Here is a 21,135-nt window from a genome sequence, read left to right on the forward strand (position 1 = left end):
TTGAAAGCATGACAGAGCATATACCATAATATCCACTGTCATGGAGGATATACATGGTGAAATAGGAGATGATGAAGTTTTAAAAGAGAGAGAAGAAATTTTGAAAAAGGCCAAAGGGAAGAAGATGGTTTCCCAAGAACCTCCAGTTGAAAAGGAGAAAGTGGCCAGAACAACAAAGAAAATTGTTGAAGCACTGTGGTCTCCCTACAATGTCAGAGCAGTAAACATAAAAGGAAAACTGACTAAAGAATAGAAAGAAATAATGTACTGGTTGATGACACATGAAGAAAGCGAATAGTAAGTTTTGAATTACATAATTATATTCTTATTAAATTCTTTTAACTAATATTACATATGATTTTGAAATCAGTTATGAGATGGTTTATGAGAACAACATGATGAGCATGTTCAAGATTGATTTCCACAGTCTTGCTCCACGTACATACGTCAGTATCAACATCATAGATGCATGGGTTGTGTACCTCAACCACCATGAAAAATTCAAATCAAAGGCATCACCAAGTCGTCTTTTCATCAACACCACACCTACAGTACAGTAAACGAGTAAATAAATAATAGTGTTACATTAAAAGTTAAATTTATTTACAAAAATGTAAACATGACAGGTATACAATATTACTGCAAGGAGATCTGAATGGACTCAAGCCGAGGCTCAAGAAAAATTCTGTACAGCGTTAAATGAATTTGTGTCAAAGATTGAAAAGTTCAAATGGGAAAATTATGACATGGTAAGTCATAATGAGATATTCATTACAGAACAACGTACCTATATTTTTTAAAATGACATTTTTATATAATGTTTTGAAAATTAGATATTCTTTCCGATCTGGGCACACGAACATTTTTATATCATGTGCTTCAATCTCAAAATGCAAATGATGGATGTGATTGACAATGCTCTGATTAGTGAAGATTTGATTAAGAAGAAATATGGAGCTGCACCAAGTATGCTGGTATGTTTAGTCAAATGCATTCAATATTTATTAGTTAAAATGCATTGAATATCATTTAGTACGGAACATAATATCATTTTTAATCAACCTCATGTATGTTTTGTGTTATTTGAATAGAAACATTTCTTTCGAATTTATCTTGGTGATGGAGTTAATCAATCCATGAAGAGAATTGTCAAAATATCAAAAATCAGACACATAACTATGCCATGGCAGAACGATACAAACAAAGTTGACTGTGGAGTTTATGTGATGCGCCATATGGAGACTTATATGGGTGGTGCTGTTCGTAACTGGAATTCGGGCTTAACGAAGAAGGCGACATACACTTTCACAAAACTCCGTGCCAAATATACTGAAGCATTGCTTATTGGAGAAACTACCAAGAAGGCTCTTGAGACATTTACAATGATACAGCAGAAGTTTCAGAATGATAGCAAAAAAGAGGAAATCGATGTTGAAAAGATGATTAGAGAATTTGAACCCCCTAAAGAGAGCTAGTAGTTGTAATAGTAACTTGTAAGACATTTTGTCACGTTAAAGTATCATTTTATCAGCTTATATGCCATTTCTTCAGCTTATATATCATTTTATAAGGTTACTGTCATTTTATCCACTTACATTATCATTTTATCAGGTTAAAATGTCAGCTTATATAGTTTCAGAGGGTAAAATGATAGTTGCACTTGATAAAATGATGGTTTAAGGGGATAAAATGATAGATTAAGAGGATAAAATGATAGATTCAGGGGATAAAATGATAGTTGCACTTGATAAAATGATAGTTTGAGGGGATAAAATGATAGTTTCAGAAGGTAAAATGATAGTTGCACTTGATAAAATGATAGTTTTGGCTTATAAATTGTTGTCAGAATTCGCTTCGATGGAGTCTGTAGCAAATAACGAAGGTAACAATCATCATCTATTATTTAGCTTATTGATTGTGTTCATATTTTAATTTATTGATTGTTTTGCTTCATGTATTGAATTTGATTTTAGAATAATATTAGCTGTCAATTGGTTTATGTTTGTGATGTATTGAACTTCATATTTAATTATATTATGCAGTGTTAAGATGATACTTTTGGCTTATAAATGTTAGGTGTGTTGTATAAAATGATAGTTTTGTCGGATAGAATGATACTCTGAGTTGATAAAATGATACTTTTGTCAGATAGAATGATACTCTGAGTTAATAAAATGATAGTTTAGCCGGATAGAATGATACTCTGAGTTAATAAAATGATAGTTTTGCCGGATAGAATGATACTCTGAGTTGATAAAATGATAGTTTTGGTTTATAAAATGATAGTTTTGCCGCATAGAATGATACTCTGAGTTGATAAAATGATAGTTTTACTGATTTGTAGGTATGTACATTCCTGTTTATGATGATGCTTTGAAGCCAATGATTGACATGAAATTCGATACATTATGCAGTAAACCTAACATTTATAAGCCAAAAGTATCATTTTATCAACCCAGAGTATCATTCTATCCGGCAAAACTATCATTTTATCAACTCAGAGTATAATTCTATTCGGCAAAAGTATCATTTTATAAACTCAGAGTATCATTCTATCCGACAAAACTATCATTTTATCAACTCAGAGTATCATTTTAATCATATAAAACTATCATTTTATCAAATAAAACTATCATATTTCGTTTATATAAGAGCAAAATTGTCATTTCGTTATAAAATTGGCACGTCGAAAGAAGACGTGAACTAGACGCTGAATTCAATTTCTCTCACACTCAAACCCTCCGAATCGCATCCAAACCCTCTGAATCGCATTCAAACCCTTGCTTCTTCAGTTTCGAAGGAAAAACCTTTCAACTTCTGAAATATGACGATGGAAAATGCTCTAGTATTATCGAAGAATGGTTGGATGAAGTTTTTTACTTATTTCACTTTCGTTTTTTGCTATATTGATTTTTTTTCTCATATCAATGAAGCTGCTGCATCCGAAATAAGGTTTAAGATGCATGAGGATAGACCGCAACAAATTGCTGAAATATTTAGTACAACTGAAATATTTAATTATTTAGTATCTCAGTGAATAATTTTGTGCTATATTTAGTGTGTATTCATGAATTTCACCACTTTTTTTGTATGTCTTCCAGCCTCAAAGCGTGGGAGGTCACAAACCAACGACGAAGAAGAAATGCTTGCCAGAAAGAAACATGATAAAAGAAAGAGTGTTAAAGATATTAGTTGTAAAATTAGAAGACCTAAATTGGTCGTAAAGATAGGGGTGAAAGTTCTGGTTGATGCCAGTGAGAAAATGAACTGCAAACAAATAGCTGCTCTGGAAGAGATGGGTTTTGGACAGCTTGTGCATTTGAAGATACGATGTATTCCTGCTGACATGACATTTTCACTACTTGAAAATTTTAATCATGACAACTGCTCCAGAATAAAACTTGTTGATGATCAACCATTACACATCACTGAGGAGGATGTGTATGCTACATTGGGACTGCCAAGAGGAGAGTTGATGATTAAAAGAGAAAAGAAGCATGAAATGAATGATGTGATGAAGACCATTGTCAAGACTAAGAAGAAAAAAGCAATAACCCCAGCTGATTTGCAAGAACAGCTTGATAGTGATCTAGAAGGTGGTGAGTGGTTTAAGAAAATATTTGTTATTCTGTTAGACAATGTTCTGATCTCACCAACTGCCAACGAAAAATGTCTTGGCCGTATCTTGGACGATATTGGCAACATTTCAAATGTGAGGCAGTGCAATTGGTGCAGCTACGTGTTGGATACGCTAATCACAGCACATGATAGCTGGAAACTCAAGAACAAATCCACCCCATTCATTGGACCAATCACTTTCCTCTTGATGAGTTTTCTATCTTAACCACTCCTTTATAGTGAAGTAAAAACATGCTTAGAGTGAAGTAAAATCATATTTAGAGTGATATTTTTCACGGTTAAGTAGTAAATGCATGGTTAGAGTGATGTGTTTTTTATACATGAGTGAAGTAAAATCATAATAAGAGTGATGTGTTTTGTGAACAAGAGTGAAGTAAAATGTGAATAATAGTGAAGTGTTTTGTGTACAAGAGTGAAGTAAAATCAGAACAAGAGTGATGTGTTTTGTGAACAAGAGTGAAGTAAAATCAGAATAAGAGTGATGTGTTTTGTGAACAAGAGTGAAGTAAAATGAGAATAAGAGTGAAGTGTTTTGTGAACAAGAGTGAAGTAAAATCATAATAAGAGTGAAGTCCTTGTAATGCATTTTATTATTGATTTATTTTTGCAGGCATGCTATGTAAATAGGGTTGTCTACAGAACAAGACTGGCGGTTAGAAGATTCCCAACTGTCCGTAACTGGACAGAATCCATTCTTAAGGAGAGAGGATAGATGGAATTCGATAATGGAGGCACCATTGGAAGAGGAAGCACAGAAAGTATCATTGATCCTGTCTCCATTGAATCTTTATATGCCAACAAGTATTCAATAACTGTCACTACCTCTGTCCCTTCAACTGAGGAAGCTCCTTTACCTGATGAAGCCCCCCCTTCAACTGATGAAGCCCCCCTTAACTGATCAAGTTCCTTCGTCTGATGATATTAAAAGTTCAATTAGGGAGGCTGCAGATGCTATTAGTAAACTGATGAGGTATATAAAGAATGCTCCAGCAAATACCAATGACACCAACTGCTTCAGAGTTGCAGCTATAAATGCACTAAAGATGGTTGATGTGGAGGTTGATCAAGGGGACCAAGCTGTGTCTAAGCCAACTGAAAACATGACACAAGATATGTAAGAGGATCAAGAAGATGATCCAGAATGGATTCAGCTTATGGAAAAAATGATGGAAGCCCATGATGAAAAATGCAAATTAGTGAATGAAGGCACATCAATTTTGCTTGATATTAACTTGGGAAAGAAACCAGTAAGTTGAAGATTTGGGAAACAATTTATTTACTTTTTTGAGTTTTTATTCTTATGTTATATCACATTTCACTATTTGCAGGAGACAAATGAATTTTATGAAGATGTAGCTAAAACAACATCACAAAACACACAGATGAAGGTATAAAAAAGTGCTTCGAGTGATGTGTTCCATTGTTAAGTGAGGTTTCTGTTTTGCATGTGTATAGTGATGTGTTTTGTGAACAAGAGTGAAGTGAAATCAGAATAAGAGTGATGTGTTTTGTGAACAAGAGTAAAGTGTTTTCTGAACAAGAGTGATGTGTTTATTACAAGAGTGAAGTGAAATCAGATAAGAGTGATGTGTTTTCTGAACAAGAGTGATGTGTTTTGTGAACAATACACATCACTCTTATTCTGATTTCACTTTACTCTTGTTCACAAAACACATCACTCTTATTCTGAAGTAAAAATCGTGTTAATATTGATGTGTTTTCATTTCTTATTATGAAAATAGGAAGACATTGTAGATGCCCAGATTGCATATGCAATAGAAGCATGCATGTAGATATATACTGATGATCAATCAGAGTTGAATGTATCTGGCAAAAATCCTTCAACCGAAATAGTAGTTTACAATCCAGACATGGTAAGTGTTAAGCAGTGATATATCTCATCCATTCACCAACACTTTTAACAAACATCAAGTGAACTATATGTCTTATATAGTGAAGTTTTCATATCATTCTTGCCCTGACAGGCAACTGCTAGGACTGAACAAATGGAGATACGTTCAAAAGCTGAGAAGAGAATATCAGCTGCATTGAAATCTCCATTCCATGAAAGGGTGGTCCAGGCCAAAACCAAGTTTACCTTGAAGGAGTCACAAATCTTTTTGTGGATTATGACAACATATGAATCAAATGAGTAAGATTTATATTATAGTTCTGATTTAGAAGAAAAATATACAAAAGATGTGCTAACACACACACATATTTGAACAGGGACGTCATAGTGTATGATGATAATGTCATAATGTTAACAAAAAGAGAATTCTGTTCACTATTGCCACGTACGCTAATAGAAGTGGGTGTGATCAGTGCATGGGGTTCTTATTTGAATAATATGGAAGAATACATGGCTCTATCTTCATCAAGGCGCCTCTTTTTCACTACATACCCATCAGTAAGAATAATATAAATTTTAAAAAATTTATTGCATGGTATATGTTCATTATAAAGCATGTTTACTTCACTACTAATTATATTCTTTTCACTATATGATATTTAAACTTCATAAGTATATATGCACTATATTCTTATTTCACTTCACTCTTGTTCAGAAAACACATCACTCTTGTTCAGAAAACACTTTACTCTTGTTCACAGAACACATGACTCTTACTTCGATTTCATTTCACTCTTGTTCACAAAACACATCACTCTTACTTCGATTTTACTTCACTCTTGTTTACAAAACACTTCACTCTTATTTCTTATTTACAAAACACTTCACTCTTATTCTGATTTCACTTCACTATTTTACACAATACACAGTTCATTAGTTCTATAAAACAGGACACAAAGTGAATTATTTCCATCCAGATTTGACTTGTCTCATCTTTCAGCTGTATACAGTTGTTCACCGGCCTGATGGGGTCGACCTCATGACTCTAATTGATAGATTCTGTGACAATTTACAAACTGAGGTTGAACAAATTCTGTATTTCAAATGGGGCGATGTAGATTTGGTAAATACTGAACACAATTGATTCTTTGTTATATTCACTAATTATTTTTATTCTGAAATTATTATTATTATCTATGTAGGTGTTCTTTCCAATATGTGCTGCAGAACATTACTATACCATATGCTTCAGATTTAGTACTAAAAGTATAGTGGTGATTGACAATTCGAAGAATGCTGACGATGCAGACGTATTAATCAAATATGGTAGCATACCTGCAAATGTGGTAAGTATACATGATATATAGCGAAGTATTTTTGTGATTACAGTGAAGTATAGTACTCTTTATAGTGAACTACATCTGATATTCATAATGATATATTGCATAGATTGTATTTTTGTCATTTTTTGACAAAAATGGGGTATCACAACCAAAGCAAATCAATAAAGGATGTGATCATAGTAAGGCTCAAAATGCCTTGGAGAACAACATCAAATGTAGAAGATTGTTGAGTTTTTTTGATGCGACATTTGGAATGTTATTATGGTAAGCGTGAACAAGATTGGAAGTGTGGATTAACTGCAAGAAGCAAGGGAATACTCCAAAGACTAAGGGCAAAGTATTTCAGCGCATTATTATTGTCGGAAAAAAACCATGAGGCATTGAATATCTTGTCACTAGCATCAAAGCATTATGAAGAATATGGGAAAACAAATAAAATAGATGTGAAAAAAATGATTGTAAACTTCAAGCATTCATGAACTATTGTAGAAAACTTCATTTAAATTCAATAGCAAGTACTTATTGTACATTAATATCTTGTTTACTATTTAATTCACTGTTGTGTTGTATCTATTTACTTCACTGAATAAGGAACTAGTGTTTTGTGAACAACAGTGAAGTAAAATACAAATAAGAGTGATGTGTTTTGCTTGATAAAATGATACTTTTACTGATTTGTAGGTATGTACATTCATGTTTGTGATGATGCTTTGAACCCAATGATTGGTAGTTAAGATGATACTTTTGGCTTATAAATGTTAGGTGTACTCCATAAAATGATAGTTTTGCTTCATAGAATGATACTCTGAGTTGATAAAATGATAGTTTTGCCTATAGAATGATACTCTGAGTTGATAAAATGATAGTTTTTCCGGATAGAATGATACTCTGAGTTGATAAAATGATAGTTTTGCCGGATAGAATGATACTCTGAGTTGATTAAATGATACTTTTGCCTGATAGAATGATAGTCTAAGTTGATAAAATGATACTTTTGGCTTATAAATGTTAGGTTTACTGCATAAAATGATAGTTTTGCCCGATAGAATGAGACTCTGAGTTGATAAAATGATAGTTTTACTGATTTGTAGGTATGTACATTCCTGTTTGTTATGATGCTTTGAACCCAATGATTGGTAGTTAAGATGATATTTTTGGCTTATAAATGTTAGGTTTATTGGATAAAATGATAGTTTTGCTTGATAGAATGATACTCTGAGTTGATAAAATGATACTTTTACCGAATGAATTATATTCTGAGTTGTTAAAATGATAGCTTTGCCGGATAGAATGATACTCTGAGTTGATAAATGATACTTTTGGCTTATAAACGTTATGTTTACTGCATAAAATGATAGTTTTGCTTCATAGAATGATACTCTGAGTTGATAAAATGATAGTTTTGTCGGATAGAATGATACTCTGAGTTGATAAAATGATAGTTTTGCCGGATAGAATGATACTCTGAGTTGATAAAATGATAGTTTTACTGATTTGTAGGTATGTTCATTACTGTTTGTTATGATGCTTTGAACCCAATGATTGGTAGTTAAGATGATACTTTTGGCTTATAAATGTTAGGTTTACTGCATAAAATGATAGTTTTGCTTGATAGAATGATACTCTGAGTTGATAAAATGATACTTTTGCCGAATGAATGATATTCTGAGTTGATAAAATGATAGCTTTGCCGGATAGAATGATACTCTGAGTTGCTAAAATGATACTTTTGGCTTATAAATGTTATGTTTACTGCATAAAATGATAGTTTTGCTTCATAGAATGATACTCTGAGTTGATAAAATGATAGTTTTGCCGGATAGAATGATACTCTGAGTTGATAAAATGATAGTTTTACCGGATATAATGATACTCTTAGTTGATAAAATGATAGTTTTGGTTTATAAAATGATAGTTTTGCCGCATAGAATGATAGTCTTGCTTGATAGAATGATACTCTGAGTGATAAAATGATACTTTTGAAAGGATTGAACTTTTGACAAATCCAAACTTTTAAAGGATTGAACTATTATTTTATCTCTAAAACTATCATTTTATCCCCTGAAACCATCATTTTATCAAGTGCAACTATCATTTTAACCCCAGAAACTATCATTTTACCTTCTGAAACTATCATTTTATCCTCTGAAACCATCATTTTATCAAGTGTAACTATCATTTTACCTTCTGAAACTATCATTTGCTAAATTTCAATGAGTTCAAAACAGCAGAGAGAGCATAACTTGTCACTTAAGTAGAATAAAACACTACTCACAAAATCAGCACTCAAATAAACTGCTTCGAATCTGCATTACTGCTGTACACAATAATATGGAATAAGGTATGAATTGATGATACAAAACCAAGTGTGTAGTAAATTCAACGTAAATTCATCACGCTGTCATATGTAACTCTAAATCTACACTAAAAAACTATAGAATCTAAAAAAACGAGAATCACTGGCAAAATGATAAAATCGAGCAAAAACTAAAGTGAAATAAGTAAAAAACTTCATCCACCCTTTCTTCGATGATGCTTGATCCTTTTACGTCGTCATATTCCAGAATTTGGATGGTTTTTCCTTCGAAACTGAAGAAGCAAGGTTTGAATGAGATTCAGAGGGTTTGAGTGTGAGAGAAATTGAATGCAGCGTTTAGTTCATGTTTTCTTTTTACGCGCCCAATTTTATAATGAAATGACAATTTTGACCTTATATAACCGAAATATGATAGTTTTATTTGATAAAATGATAGTTTTGTTAGATTAAATCTAGACCACATATTTTAAAAATGTGTGTTGGAGATTTAGTTATAGGGTTATCACACAAATTGGGGTTATCATTATAATGCACCTATATATATATATATATATATATATATATATATATATATATATATATATATATATATATATATATATATATATATATATAGGGAGATGATCAAAATAAGTATGTGTTTAAATCCAGAAATGCAGACCAAATCTTGGCCCTAGGATTAGATGATCTAATGGTCAATAATTAACCAAAAACACGGAAGGTCATAATTAAACAATTTTAGGTCATATTATAATATTTGGGTTTAATGTCATGTTAAGATCGTTTTAGGTCATGCTTTGTTAGCATGACCTAAAAATTACCTAATTATGACTTAAAAGTGCCCTAATTATGATATTGTTCTGCGTTTCTGTATTTAAATCTAGTTTTGCATAGATCAAAACCCTATATATATATATATATATATATATATATATATATGAGTGTTTGTGTGTGTTGTTGTTTTTGGCTCAATTATTGATCGATCGATATTTGAATTAGTGGAGGTTAGACGTGTGAAGCATGAGAATTTTGTATTTGGATTTGTTGCATTTGCATGATTTTCATTAGTGGAGTGATTTTAATTTAAGGTGTATAGTTTCGTGATTTATCTGTGAATACTACTACTTGTGTAAAATATGCACTAGACTAAGATGAAACATGGGTACTTTTTATAATTAACCTCAAGAAATGGAGTATCATAAATTTTGTTTGACAACCAAATGTGCAAAATAGTACTCCTACGTACATGAAAACTGGTTTAGCTTAGTAATGTGATTTAGTGGAAGCTTTAGCCTCAATAATAGTTGGGCGAATCAACGGCTAGCTGCCAAAGTATTCACCTTCATCTTATCCAATAACAAAGAGAATTATCCAATAACAACGAAAATTTAATCTGGACCAAAATTCACCTAAATCCAACTTAATGGCCTTGAGTGATGTATCAATAATTGCTTGAGTCAAACTATGATAATATCATTTTATCTTGATAAACCAATGTATTTTCACCAATAGCTATTGATCTTATAGATGAATGAAACTACTCATACATAGATTTATGCTGTCGAGTGTTGAGGATATAAAATTCATGTCGGTGTTACTTTTCCTTGTTGGGTTTCTTTCGAAGAAATTTTCGACAATATAGTTTTTAAATATCTTCAAATCTAGATAAGTAGACGCTTAGTTGTCATTTGATTGTGTAATGAAAACGTTGTTGGTAAGAACCTAATATACCCAAGGTTTTGACAAAAGGAAAAATAAGGTGTCATGATATGTATGTATTGCTAGTATCATGTATTTTATTGAAAGAATTCAGTTTTTTGGAGTTGCATAGTGGTTCGTTAAAATGTTTGTAAAAAAACTATATGAACATGAAGTTAATTAGCTAGAGGCCACCCAAATTACAATATTTAAACTATTTTAAAGGGGAAAACTACAAATTCAAATATTTAGATTCCATAACCCAACTTCTTTTAATTACTAACTCTCTATCCTCTTTTCCATTCATCCACGTGTTAATTAACATTTTCAGTTGCAAGATAATAATTCTAGCTAGTCTCCTCCCTCATGTTGAGTACTATTTACTTGCAAAAGACTTACCATTATGATGAGTGCTCCACTTTTTTTTGGGTAGCAATTTCATGATAGAGCTAAGCAAAATGTGAGTCACTATGCATTATATGCCCCATTTAAAGCCTTTGTGCTTAAACCATATAACACTTGAATACATTAGTGCTGAGTCGATTCACTAGTTCAACTCCAAAAGGAAATTTTTAGTCTATACACATTTCTCACGCATATCCATTAATTTACTATTTTTGGATTGATTATTCATTAATATTTTAGTATTTCAATCCCTTTGTACACAATTTTAATTTTATTATACATAAATATACCTAATGAGGTGATCAAAATATAACTAATATCAAGTGCATAACCAGAGAATAAATCTCAGTCATTAGATCAAAACGATCTAGTTAACTATATGAGCGTTTTAGTTCACAATATGAATTTGAAAACAAGGAGTGAACCAAAACACCATTATAGTAAGGTATTTACTCCGCGAAGGATTTAGTTTATTGTAATGGCATTTTGGTTCACTCCTTCGTGTAGTGAACTAAATCACTCTTATAATAGTAAACTAAATTCATGTTCTTTAGTTATGTATTTAAGTTATGGTTTGCCTAGATCACTACTGCATTGTTTATGTGGCCTAGGCCAAGCAATAAATTATGGATAGTGATAAGGTAGAATCATGATGGAACTTGCCATTCATCAATCACGATATATTCTTGAATTTGTTACATGTATTGTCAAATATTTATTTATTTTTAATTTGATCATCAATTTGCTAATAGTTTTTTTTATACGAAAAAGATTGTGCTACTTTTTCCAACAATTCATATAAATGTAATATTAGGTCATTTTCAAATGACACATTGACATTTCTATATACATGTATAAGATGAGATATACTAATATGCTAACTGATTTTAGAGTGTTAATGTACATCCAATCATGTGCCGCCACATAGCACAAAAATGCAATATACATTTATAGAAGCTATAGATAAATTTCGGAAGATTGCATTTTTGTTATATGCAAATTGAATTTTTATTGTTGAGTTTTGCATTTTAGATATAGGTTGTTTATTTTGCATTGTAAACAATTTATGTTGACATGCAAAACTCAACAATATAATGCAATTTGCCTATAACTAAAATGCAATCTACGGAAATGCATATACAGCTTGACAAATGTATATTGCATTTTTCTATATAATATTGCATCTTTCGTGCCACGTGGCAACACGTGATTAGATATATATTAGCACTCTAATTAAGGATGCGCCTTAATGCTCTCTGTATAAGATTCTACAAAATCCAGAAAGTACAAATTTTGCATACGAACGAAAGTCTCGCAAAAAAAAAATCTTTTTTTCTACTTTTTTTTTAAAAGTATTTTACCATCTATTTGCGTTATTATTTTTTGTAAAAAAATATTTTATCCAAGTAGTAGCAACCTAATTTGTATACGAACGAAAGTCTCGCAAAAAAAAAAATCCTTTTTTCTACTTTTTTTTTCTAAAGTATTTTACCATCTATTTGCGTTATTATTTTTTGTAAAAAAATATTTTATCCAAGTAGTAGCAACCTATTTTGACACCCTGCATCTGCCTGTCCCCAAACTAGCTAGAAGGCATTTTTTAATGAACAAAGTTACAAATTTTCCCAATAGCCAAATTTTCACTTCATTCTTTAACTTTAATTTGTAATATCACACGTCACATATAAATTTAATTAACCTTTTATACAAATTTATTTAATATTTTAAAAAGGGATAATGATGAGAATTGTAAATAATTTAGTTTATGCATGATTTAGTTATTAATTAAATGATAATACAAATCGATTTTCCCTTTTTAAAATTAAATTTTAACTCCAACAAAACTTGCGTTGAAATGACGTGGATTTTTCATTTCATACATAGTGATCCTCCTCCCTCTCTCACACACTAAATTATTTTCTCTCTCGCAAGTCGCAAGGCAATGAAGAGTTAAAGAATGGTTGCCGGAAATCAAAACTAGTGATGCCGCGAAACTCTGTATCAGCCGGAGCTAAATTTAATTGGAATAGAACAGAATAAATTAAATTAGATTAGAATAGAATAGAATAGAATAGAATAGAATAGATTAAACGCTAAAAACTCACCCCAATATTAATTTGAGATTGCTACTATATTTTGGGCCCGGCCCGGTAGATGATTGGACTTAAGTTTTTTTTTATCAATTTCATACCACGATATTGTGTGTTTGTATAATCTCAAAAACAAATGAGGAAACATAGAAATTACAGAATTTGCTTAGCACACCATTAAAATATCAACTAGAATCACAAAAATAGCACAATTAGGTCATTAGGGCTGGATGGCTCTTGTAATTAATATGTGATCAGCATCGTTTTAGGAAGATTCAATGCATATGAAATATTCCTCTAAACGGAGTATAATATGGAGTATTCCAAAAAAACTTTATTACTACTATATACTTGTAATGTGGTAGACATAATATATATGTTGCGTGAATTAATGTGATTATGTTATCTGAGGTGTGTAGTTATGCATATTTATTTATTTCCTAATTAATAGAATTTGTAGATGGAAAAATATACTAATTGTTTTAATTTTTACCAAATTATAGTTTCCTTTGTAGTTTATTTCCTTCTTTTTTTATAAGTTTAGGATTCTATATATAAAGGCCTCATTGTTAGTTAGATAAAGACACACCTTTTGAATTAATTTTAGTACTCCCTTACTAGGAGTATCTTACAAAGAAGAGTTAAATTTGGTGGAAAGAAAGAGCGGTGGTGTAAAGTTTAATTACGGTAAACTTTGATATACTTTTCTTTAATATGTAGTGTTATAAATTTGAATTTTAGTTTGAACATATCTCTAATTAGTCATATGAATCAAATAGATTATTAAATTTATATTAATAAACTAAATTAAATTGGACTAAGCTAAACAGATTAAATCGCATTATACGTCCTAACCCTACTTATTATAGGAAACCCAAGTGTGATGATCAATATTGATGAACAATTAATCTCATGAACACAGTATCAATGAACACAATATCAATGAAAGGAATTCTTTATTCAATCGAAGAAGAGAAAACGAAGATACAACAGTAGTTAGCTTTTGAAATCAGGTTTTTGGCTCCTTTAACTAACACTCAAATTCTAACTACTCAAAACAAATCTAACGGTTGTCATTAAACCAGCTAACTAATCTGCATCCGACGGCTCACATTGGTCCATGCAGTAGTTCTTTATATCAGCCAACAACGACCTCGATTAAGCTCTATATCACAAGCTACAATCAATCATCTAACAGTCTCCACCTTGATTGAATGAAGCTCAATCTGTCTTCAACTTGCAGACATTCACCAAAGCTTTGCATTTCTCAAACTTATCCTTGTGCAGTGACTTTGTTAACATATCAGCCGGATTGTCATCCGTGTGCACCTTGAAAACCTTCACTTCACCCCTTTCTATGCCTTCTCTGATGAAGTGTAAACGAACATCAATGTGTTTGCTCCGTTCATGATAGACCTTGTGCTTTGCCAAACACAATGCACTGTTATTATCACAGCCTATTGAGATTGCTTCCTATCTGAAACCAAAGTCAGTAGCTATTCCCTTCAACCAATAGCTCTCCTTTACTGCTGCATTCAAGGCCATGAACTCAGCCTCTGTAGTTGATAGTGCAACTACACTTTGAAGGCTTGATTTCCAGCTTATAGCTGCTCCAAACATTGTGAATATATAGTCGGTTTGTGATCTTCTGTTATCAATGTTCCCAGCAAAATCAGAATCACAAAAACCCACTATCACATCCCCTTTGTACTCATCATCACCTCTGAATATTATACCAAAATCACCAGCTCCCCTCAGATATCTCATCAGCCACTTGAGTGCTCTCCAGTGTTCCTTTCCATGGTTGGCCATATATCTGCTAATCACGCTGATGGAATGAGCTACATCTGGTCTTGTTGAGATCATAGCATACATTATGCTCCCAACTATATTGGCAAATGGAATTCTCTGCATTTCAATAGCTTCAGCCTCTGATTTTGGTCTCTGCTCTACAGACAGCCTGAATTGTTGAGCCAAAGGAGTTGCAGTCTCCTTAGTGTTATCCATCTTTAACTTTCTCAAAAGCCTTGACACATAATCATATTGAGTCAGCCAAATCAGCTTTTTCTGTCTGTCTCTTACAATGTTCATCCCCAATATTCTTTTGGCTGAGCCCAAATCCTTCATATCAAAGGCTGCTGTCAGATCATCCTTCACAGATTGGAGTTCTTTCTTGCATGCTCCAACTAATAACATATCATCTACATACAATAGAAGATAAGCAACAGACACTCAATCCTTCCTTTTGATATACACACATTCATCATATAAGAATTTCTCAAAACCACAACTGACCATGTGATTATCAAACCTCTTGTGCCACTGTCTACTTGCCTGCTTCAACCCATAAATGCTCCTCTTGAGCAAGCAAACCTTCCCTTCATCTCCTGGGCTGACAAAACCCTCAGGTTGAGACATATAAATCGTTTCTTCTAACTCACCATGCAAGAAGGCAGTTTTAACATCAAGTTGCTCCATTTCCCAATTCTTTTGTGCAACCACAACAAGCAATATTCGAATAGAAGTGTGTTTAACAACTGGAGAAAATACTTCATTGAAATCCACACCTTGTTCTTGTGTGAATCCTCTTGCAACTAGTCGGGCTTTGAATCTGATATGGTCACCTTGAGCTGCTGATTCAATCTTCTTCTTGTAAATCCACTTACAGCTCACAACCTTCCTCCCCTCCACCCTTTCAACTAGTATCCAAGTCCTATTTTTGAGAAGAGACTCTATTTCCTCCACCATAGCAAGCATCCACTTGACTGATTCCTTTGACTGGATTGCCTCTCTGTAAGATGCTGGCTCATTATACTCCACCTCCTCAGCAACACAGAGAGCATAAAACAGCATTTCACAATCAGAAAAACGTGCAGAAGCCTTCACATTTCTTCTCCTCACTCTATCTCTTGCAAGTTGATAATTCTAAAAAAAAAAGTGATTCTGGATCAGCTGATGGATGATCAGAATCAATATTAATTCCATGATCTCCACTAGAGTCTTGATCCTTGCTAACATTCTCAACTTCAGATGATGCTTCCATTGGCTCCACCTCAAAATCAGCAGTCACATTCCTCTGATCAGCCTCAGTTTTGCCCTTAAGGAATGGCATTTCAGATTCCCAAAAGATTACATCTCTACTGATTATGATCTTTGCATTCCCCGGCTTTATACACCATAGCCTATATCCTTTCACTCCACTTTGGTAACCAAGCATTATGCTTCTCTGTGCTCTGGCTTCCAACTTTCCAAGTCTGATATGGGCATAGGCCTTGCAGCCAAACACTCTCAATCTAGAGTAATCACCTAATGTGCCATGCCATCTATAATCAGGGACATCACCACCTATACTTGAAGCTGGGCACATATTCAACAATTTAACAGCTGTGGAAGCAGCTTCAGCCCAGAACTTCCTCTCCAATCCAGCTGACAATAGCATGCACCTTACTCTCTCAACAATAGTCCTATTTGCCCTTTCTGCAACACCATTTTGTTGAGGGTTCATAGGGACTGTTCTGTGTCGTTTAATGCCCTTACTCTTGCAATAATCATCAAACTCTCTTGACAAATACTCCAAACCATTATCTGTCCTGAGACACTTCAACACATCCCCCTTTTCTAGCTCAACTTTAGAACACCAATTGGAGAATTTCTTGAAGGCCTTTGACTTTTCCTTGAGTATATAGATCTAGATCTTCCTTGAGAAGTCATCAATTATGGTCATGTAGGATTTGCCACCTCCTATGGAGTTGACTTGAGCATGCCCCCATAGGTCACTATGGGCATAGTCTAATGGCTGAGTGGATAGATGCTTCCCCTTTGGAAAGGATAGCTTCTTTGATTTTCCAAGCACACACTCTTCACACTGTAGTGGTTGCTTATCAAGTTGTGCCTGCACAACTCCCTTTCTCACAAGCTCTTTTATACTGCCCTCGGCAGGATGGCCTAACCGCATGTGCCACAATCTCACATCTGATGTCACTGAGTTCACTTGGGCCATAGGAACCTGCACTTCTGCCAGTAGATAGTACAAGCTGCCTCTTCTCCCAGCCTCCATCACCTCCTTTCCCCCTTTGCTAACCACCATTCTGCCCTCAGCAGATGAAAACACACACCCCTTTCTCTCAAGGAGTCTAAGGGAAATCAAATTCCTCTTTACTTAAGGAATATACCTGACATCAGTGAGAGTTCTAATACAACCATCATTCATCTTTAATTTCAACTTGACAAACTTGGTTATTGCCTAGAACCACTGATCCAATGCTCTCTCCTAGATCTTGAAACCACATCAAGTTAGAACTCATGTGAAAACTACAGCCCGATTCCATAATCCAAGATCCACCAATCCCATTCTCCATCACATTCAGGATTTGATCATCACCATTATCCATACTGTCAGTAGCATTTACCAATTTTTCCCCAGATTGTGCTTACTTCTTTTTCCAAGCAAAGCAATCCTTCTTTAGGTGTCCAGGTTTCTTGCACCAATGGCAAGACCTACTCTCCTTCTGGCTATTCTGGACAAACTTGGGAGCATCATGATCATTCTTAAAGGGTTTCTTGAACTTATGCTTCTTCACATTCAGGCTCTCTGCCACAGATGAACTAGCCTCGATTCCCATTCCCTCTTTGAGTTCTTTGGCTCTCACAGCAGTTTGAACCTCCACAAATGTAATAGCCTTATCTCTCCCATACAGTATAGCATCACGCAACTGATCAAAAGACTTAGGGAGAGCATTTAACAACAGAATGGCCTTACTCATCTCCTATAGCCACATCAATATTCTCCAGATCATCTATCGATTTATTAAACTCTTCTAGCTGTTCTAGCACCCCCTTACTTTCCAAGAACTTATAGGAATATAACTTACGCTTCATATACAACCGATTGGCCAAAGATTTCATGAGATAAAGATCCTCTAACCTGGATAGAATGCCCGCAGCAATTGTCTCCTTTGCCACCTCCCGCAATACTTTGTCGGCGAGGCACAATACAATCGTGCTATGGGCCTTGGCTTCAATTTCGGCTTGTTTCAACATCGTCTTCTCATCGAGAACCCCCTTTTCCTTCGGATCTTTCTGCTTCATTTCCAAAGCCGATGTGAGTCCTTGTTGCGTCAACATTGCTTGCATTTTCATTCTCCATAGTCCGAAATCGTTAGTGCCGGTGAATTTTTCAGCTTCAAGACGAGTGACCATCTTCAAGAATCGCGATTGAAAAACTCGCTCCGATTCTCAGCTTGGAATTTGGGGAACACAACAATCGTTCCGGCAGACAACGCCAATTGTGATGATCAATATTGATGAACAATTAATCTCAAGAACACAATATCAATGAAAGGAATTCTCTATTCAATCGAAGAAGAGAAAACGAAGATACAACAGTAGTTAGCTTTTGAAATCAGGTTTTTGGCTCCTTTAACTAACATTCAAATTCTAACTACTCAAAACAAATCTAACGGCTGTCATTAAACTAGCTAACTAATCTGCATCCGATGGCTCACATTGGTCCATGCAGTAGTTCTTTATATCAGCCAACAACGAGCTCGATTAAGCTCTATATCACAAGCTACAATCAATCATCTAACACCAAGCTTAGCCCATAAATCTTACAAATATGCCATATTATGTTCCAGAGAAGAGTCGAAATTTGGTGGACAAAAAGGGTGCAGTGGTGTGCAAATCTAATCAAGGTAATCTTTCATGTAAATTTTATATGTAGTGTTATACATTTGAATTTTAATTTGAACATATATACAACGTCCTTGATTAAGATTAAATCCCCATAGCTCAAGAACACAATATCAATGAAAGGAATTCTCTATTCAATCGAAGAAGAGAAAACGAAGATACAACAGTAGTTAGCTTTTGAAATCAGGTTTTTGGCTCCTTTAACTAACATTCAAATTCTAACTACTCAAAACAAATCTAACGGCTGTCATTAAACTAGCTAACTAATCTGCATCCGATGGCTCACATTGGTCCATGCAGTAGTTCTTTATATCAGCCAACAACGAGCTCGATTAAGCTCTATATCACAAGCTACAATCAATCATCTAACACCAAGCTTAGCCCATAAATCTTACAAATATGCCATATTATGTTCCAGAGAAGAGTCGAAATTTGGTGGACAAAAAGGGTGCAGTGGTGTGCAAATCTAATCAAGGTAATCTTTCATGTAAATTTTATATGTAGTGTTATACATTTGAATTTTAATTTGAACATATATACAACGTCCTTGATTAAGATTAAATCCCCATAGTTCATACTGTTGAATATTTTAGTGTAATTGGATAAACTTGATTGATCAACGTGATCATAATGAGACATCAAATAAGTTGGAAGTGCGAAGAGTACACTTATTTGAATTCGTTATGACTAGACGGGGGTCCAAGGGGCGGCAACACCTGGCTGGGGTTGAGCTGAAATTTTTTTTATTTTAATTAATGTTGCTGTACAGAAAATTCATCCGGAAATGAAATTTCCGAAAGTTGAAGGACTATTTTGCAATTTGATAAACCCACCAAAAATCAGTTAAAATCAGTTAACTGATGAACAGACGCGATGCTTCGTTTCTGCCTTGACTTAATGATCATTTTCGGTTCAAAGTTTGATCAAGAAATCAGCATACGAATATATCTTCGAAACCTGAATTGTATCCGATCAAATATTGGTAGAACAGCCAAATTGATTTGCTCTGAAAGTGTTTCATGCCTTTCAGGACATCCGATTTGTTTACGTTTTTGTTTAAACTCCCTAACAAAGATCAAATCTTTTCTGAAAATGTCGAACAAGGAAACGGCAAAGGAAGCAACGAAAGGTTTTGCGAAGTTGGACAAGTTTGCTGACCAGGATTTCAGACGCTGGCAGAAGAAGATGCATTTCATGTTAACGGGTTTGAAGGTCGTGTATGTTCTGAGTACTCCCATGCTCGAGGCTATTGATAATGAAACTCTGGAACAGATGAGGAGGCGGATGAAGTGGGAGAACGACGACTACATATGTCGTGGTCACATCTTAAACGATATGTCTGATTCCCTTTTTGATGTATATCAAAACGTAGAGTCTGCTAAAGAGTTGTGGGATTCCCTCGAAGCCAAATATATGACAGAAGATGCCTCTAGCAAGATATTCCTTGATGGTAATTTTATTAACTATAAAATGGTTGATTCGAGGCCTGTCATGGAACAATACAACGAATTGTTAAGGATATTGGGACAGTTTTCCCAATATGATATGAAAATGGATGAATTCATTTCTGTCTCTAGCATTATCGATAAACTGCCACCCTCGTGGAAAGATTTTAAAAACAATCTGAAACATAAGAAGGAGGAGTTGAATTTGGTCGAACTTGGAAGTGACTTCCAAATCGAACAGTCCATACGTGATATGGAAAAGGGCTCTGTCGGTAATGGGAAAACAATGGTTGGTTCTTCTGTGAACATGGTGGAAGAGGGTGAATCCTCCAAGGCTGGGAAAGAGAAAAGATCGTTGTTCAAGGAAACTACATTAAGGCTGGGGATAAGAAGCCTAAACTGATGTGTTGGAAGTGCGGTAAATCTGGGCACTTCAAAAGGGACTGCAAGTCTGGAAACGGTGGAAGTAAAAGAAAGAACGTGGCTGGTACAAGTGGATCCAAGGATCCGGGAAAACAATCAGGTTCGTTTTCTGTACCTAATGATCATTCAGATGAAAATTATTATGCATCAATAATTTCTGAAGCACTTTATGTGCAGGATGATGATCTCTCGTGGTGGGTTGATTCGGGTGCAACGTGTCATGTGTGCTAGG

At 34.1% G+C, this 21,135-nt stretch overlaps 2 protein-coding genes across 2 annotated transcripts; one reads left to right on the top strand and one right to left on the bottom strand.

Annotated features, from left to right (window-relative positions):
• Positions 1 to 17,032: 17,032 nt before the first annotated feature.
• Positions 17,033 to 17,431, bottom strand: LOC121808828 (uncharacterized mitochondrial protein AtMg00300-like). Its single transcript, XM_042209403.1, has one exon. It carries the CDS (start codon positions 17,429 to 17,431, stop codon positions 17,033 to 17,035), a length of 399 nt encoding a protein of 132 aa, XP_042065337.1.
• Positions 17,432 to 20,127: 2,696 nt separating this feature from the next.
• Positions 20,128 to 20,883, top strand: LOC121808829. Its single transcript, XM_042209404.1, has one exon. It carries the CDS (start codon positions 20,128 to 20,130, stop codon positions 20,881 to 20,883), a length of 756 nt encoding a protein of 251 aa, XP_042065338.1.
• The last annotated feature ends 252 nt before the right edge of the window (positions 20,884 to 21,135 follow it).

Source organism: Salvia splendens, chromosome 6 (genome assembly GCF_004379255.2).
Source record: "Salvia splendens isolate huo1 chromosome 6, SspV2, whole genome shotgun sequence".
Taxonomy (NCBI): domain Eukaryota; kingdom Viridiplantae; phylum Streptophyta; class Magnoliopsida; order Lamiales; family Lamiaceae; genus Salvia; species Salvia splendens.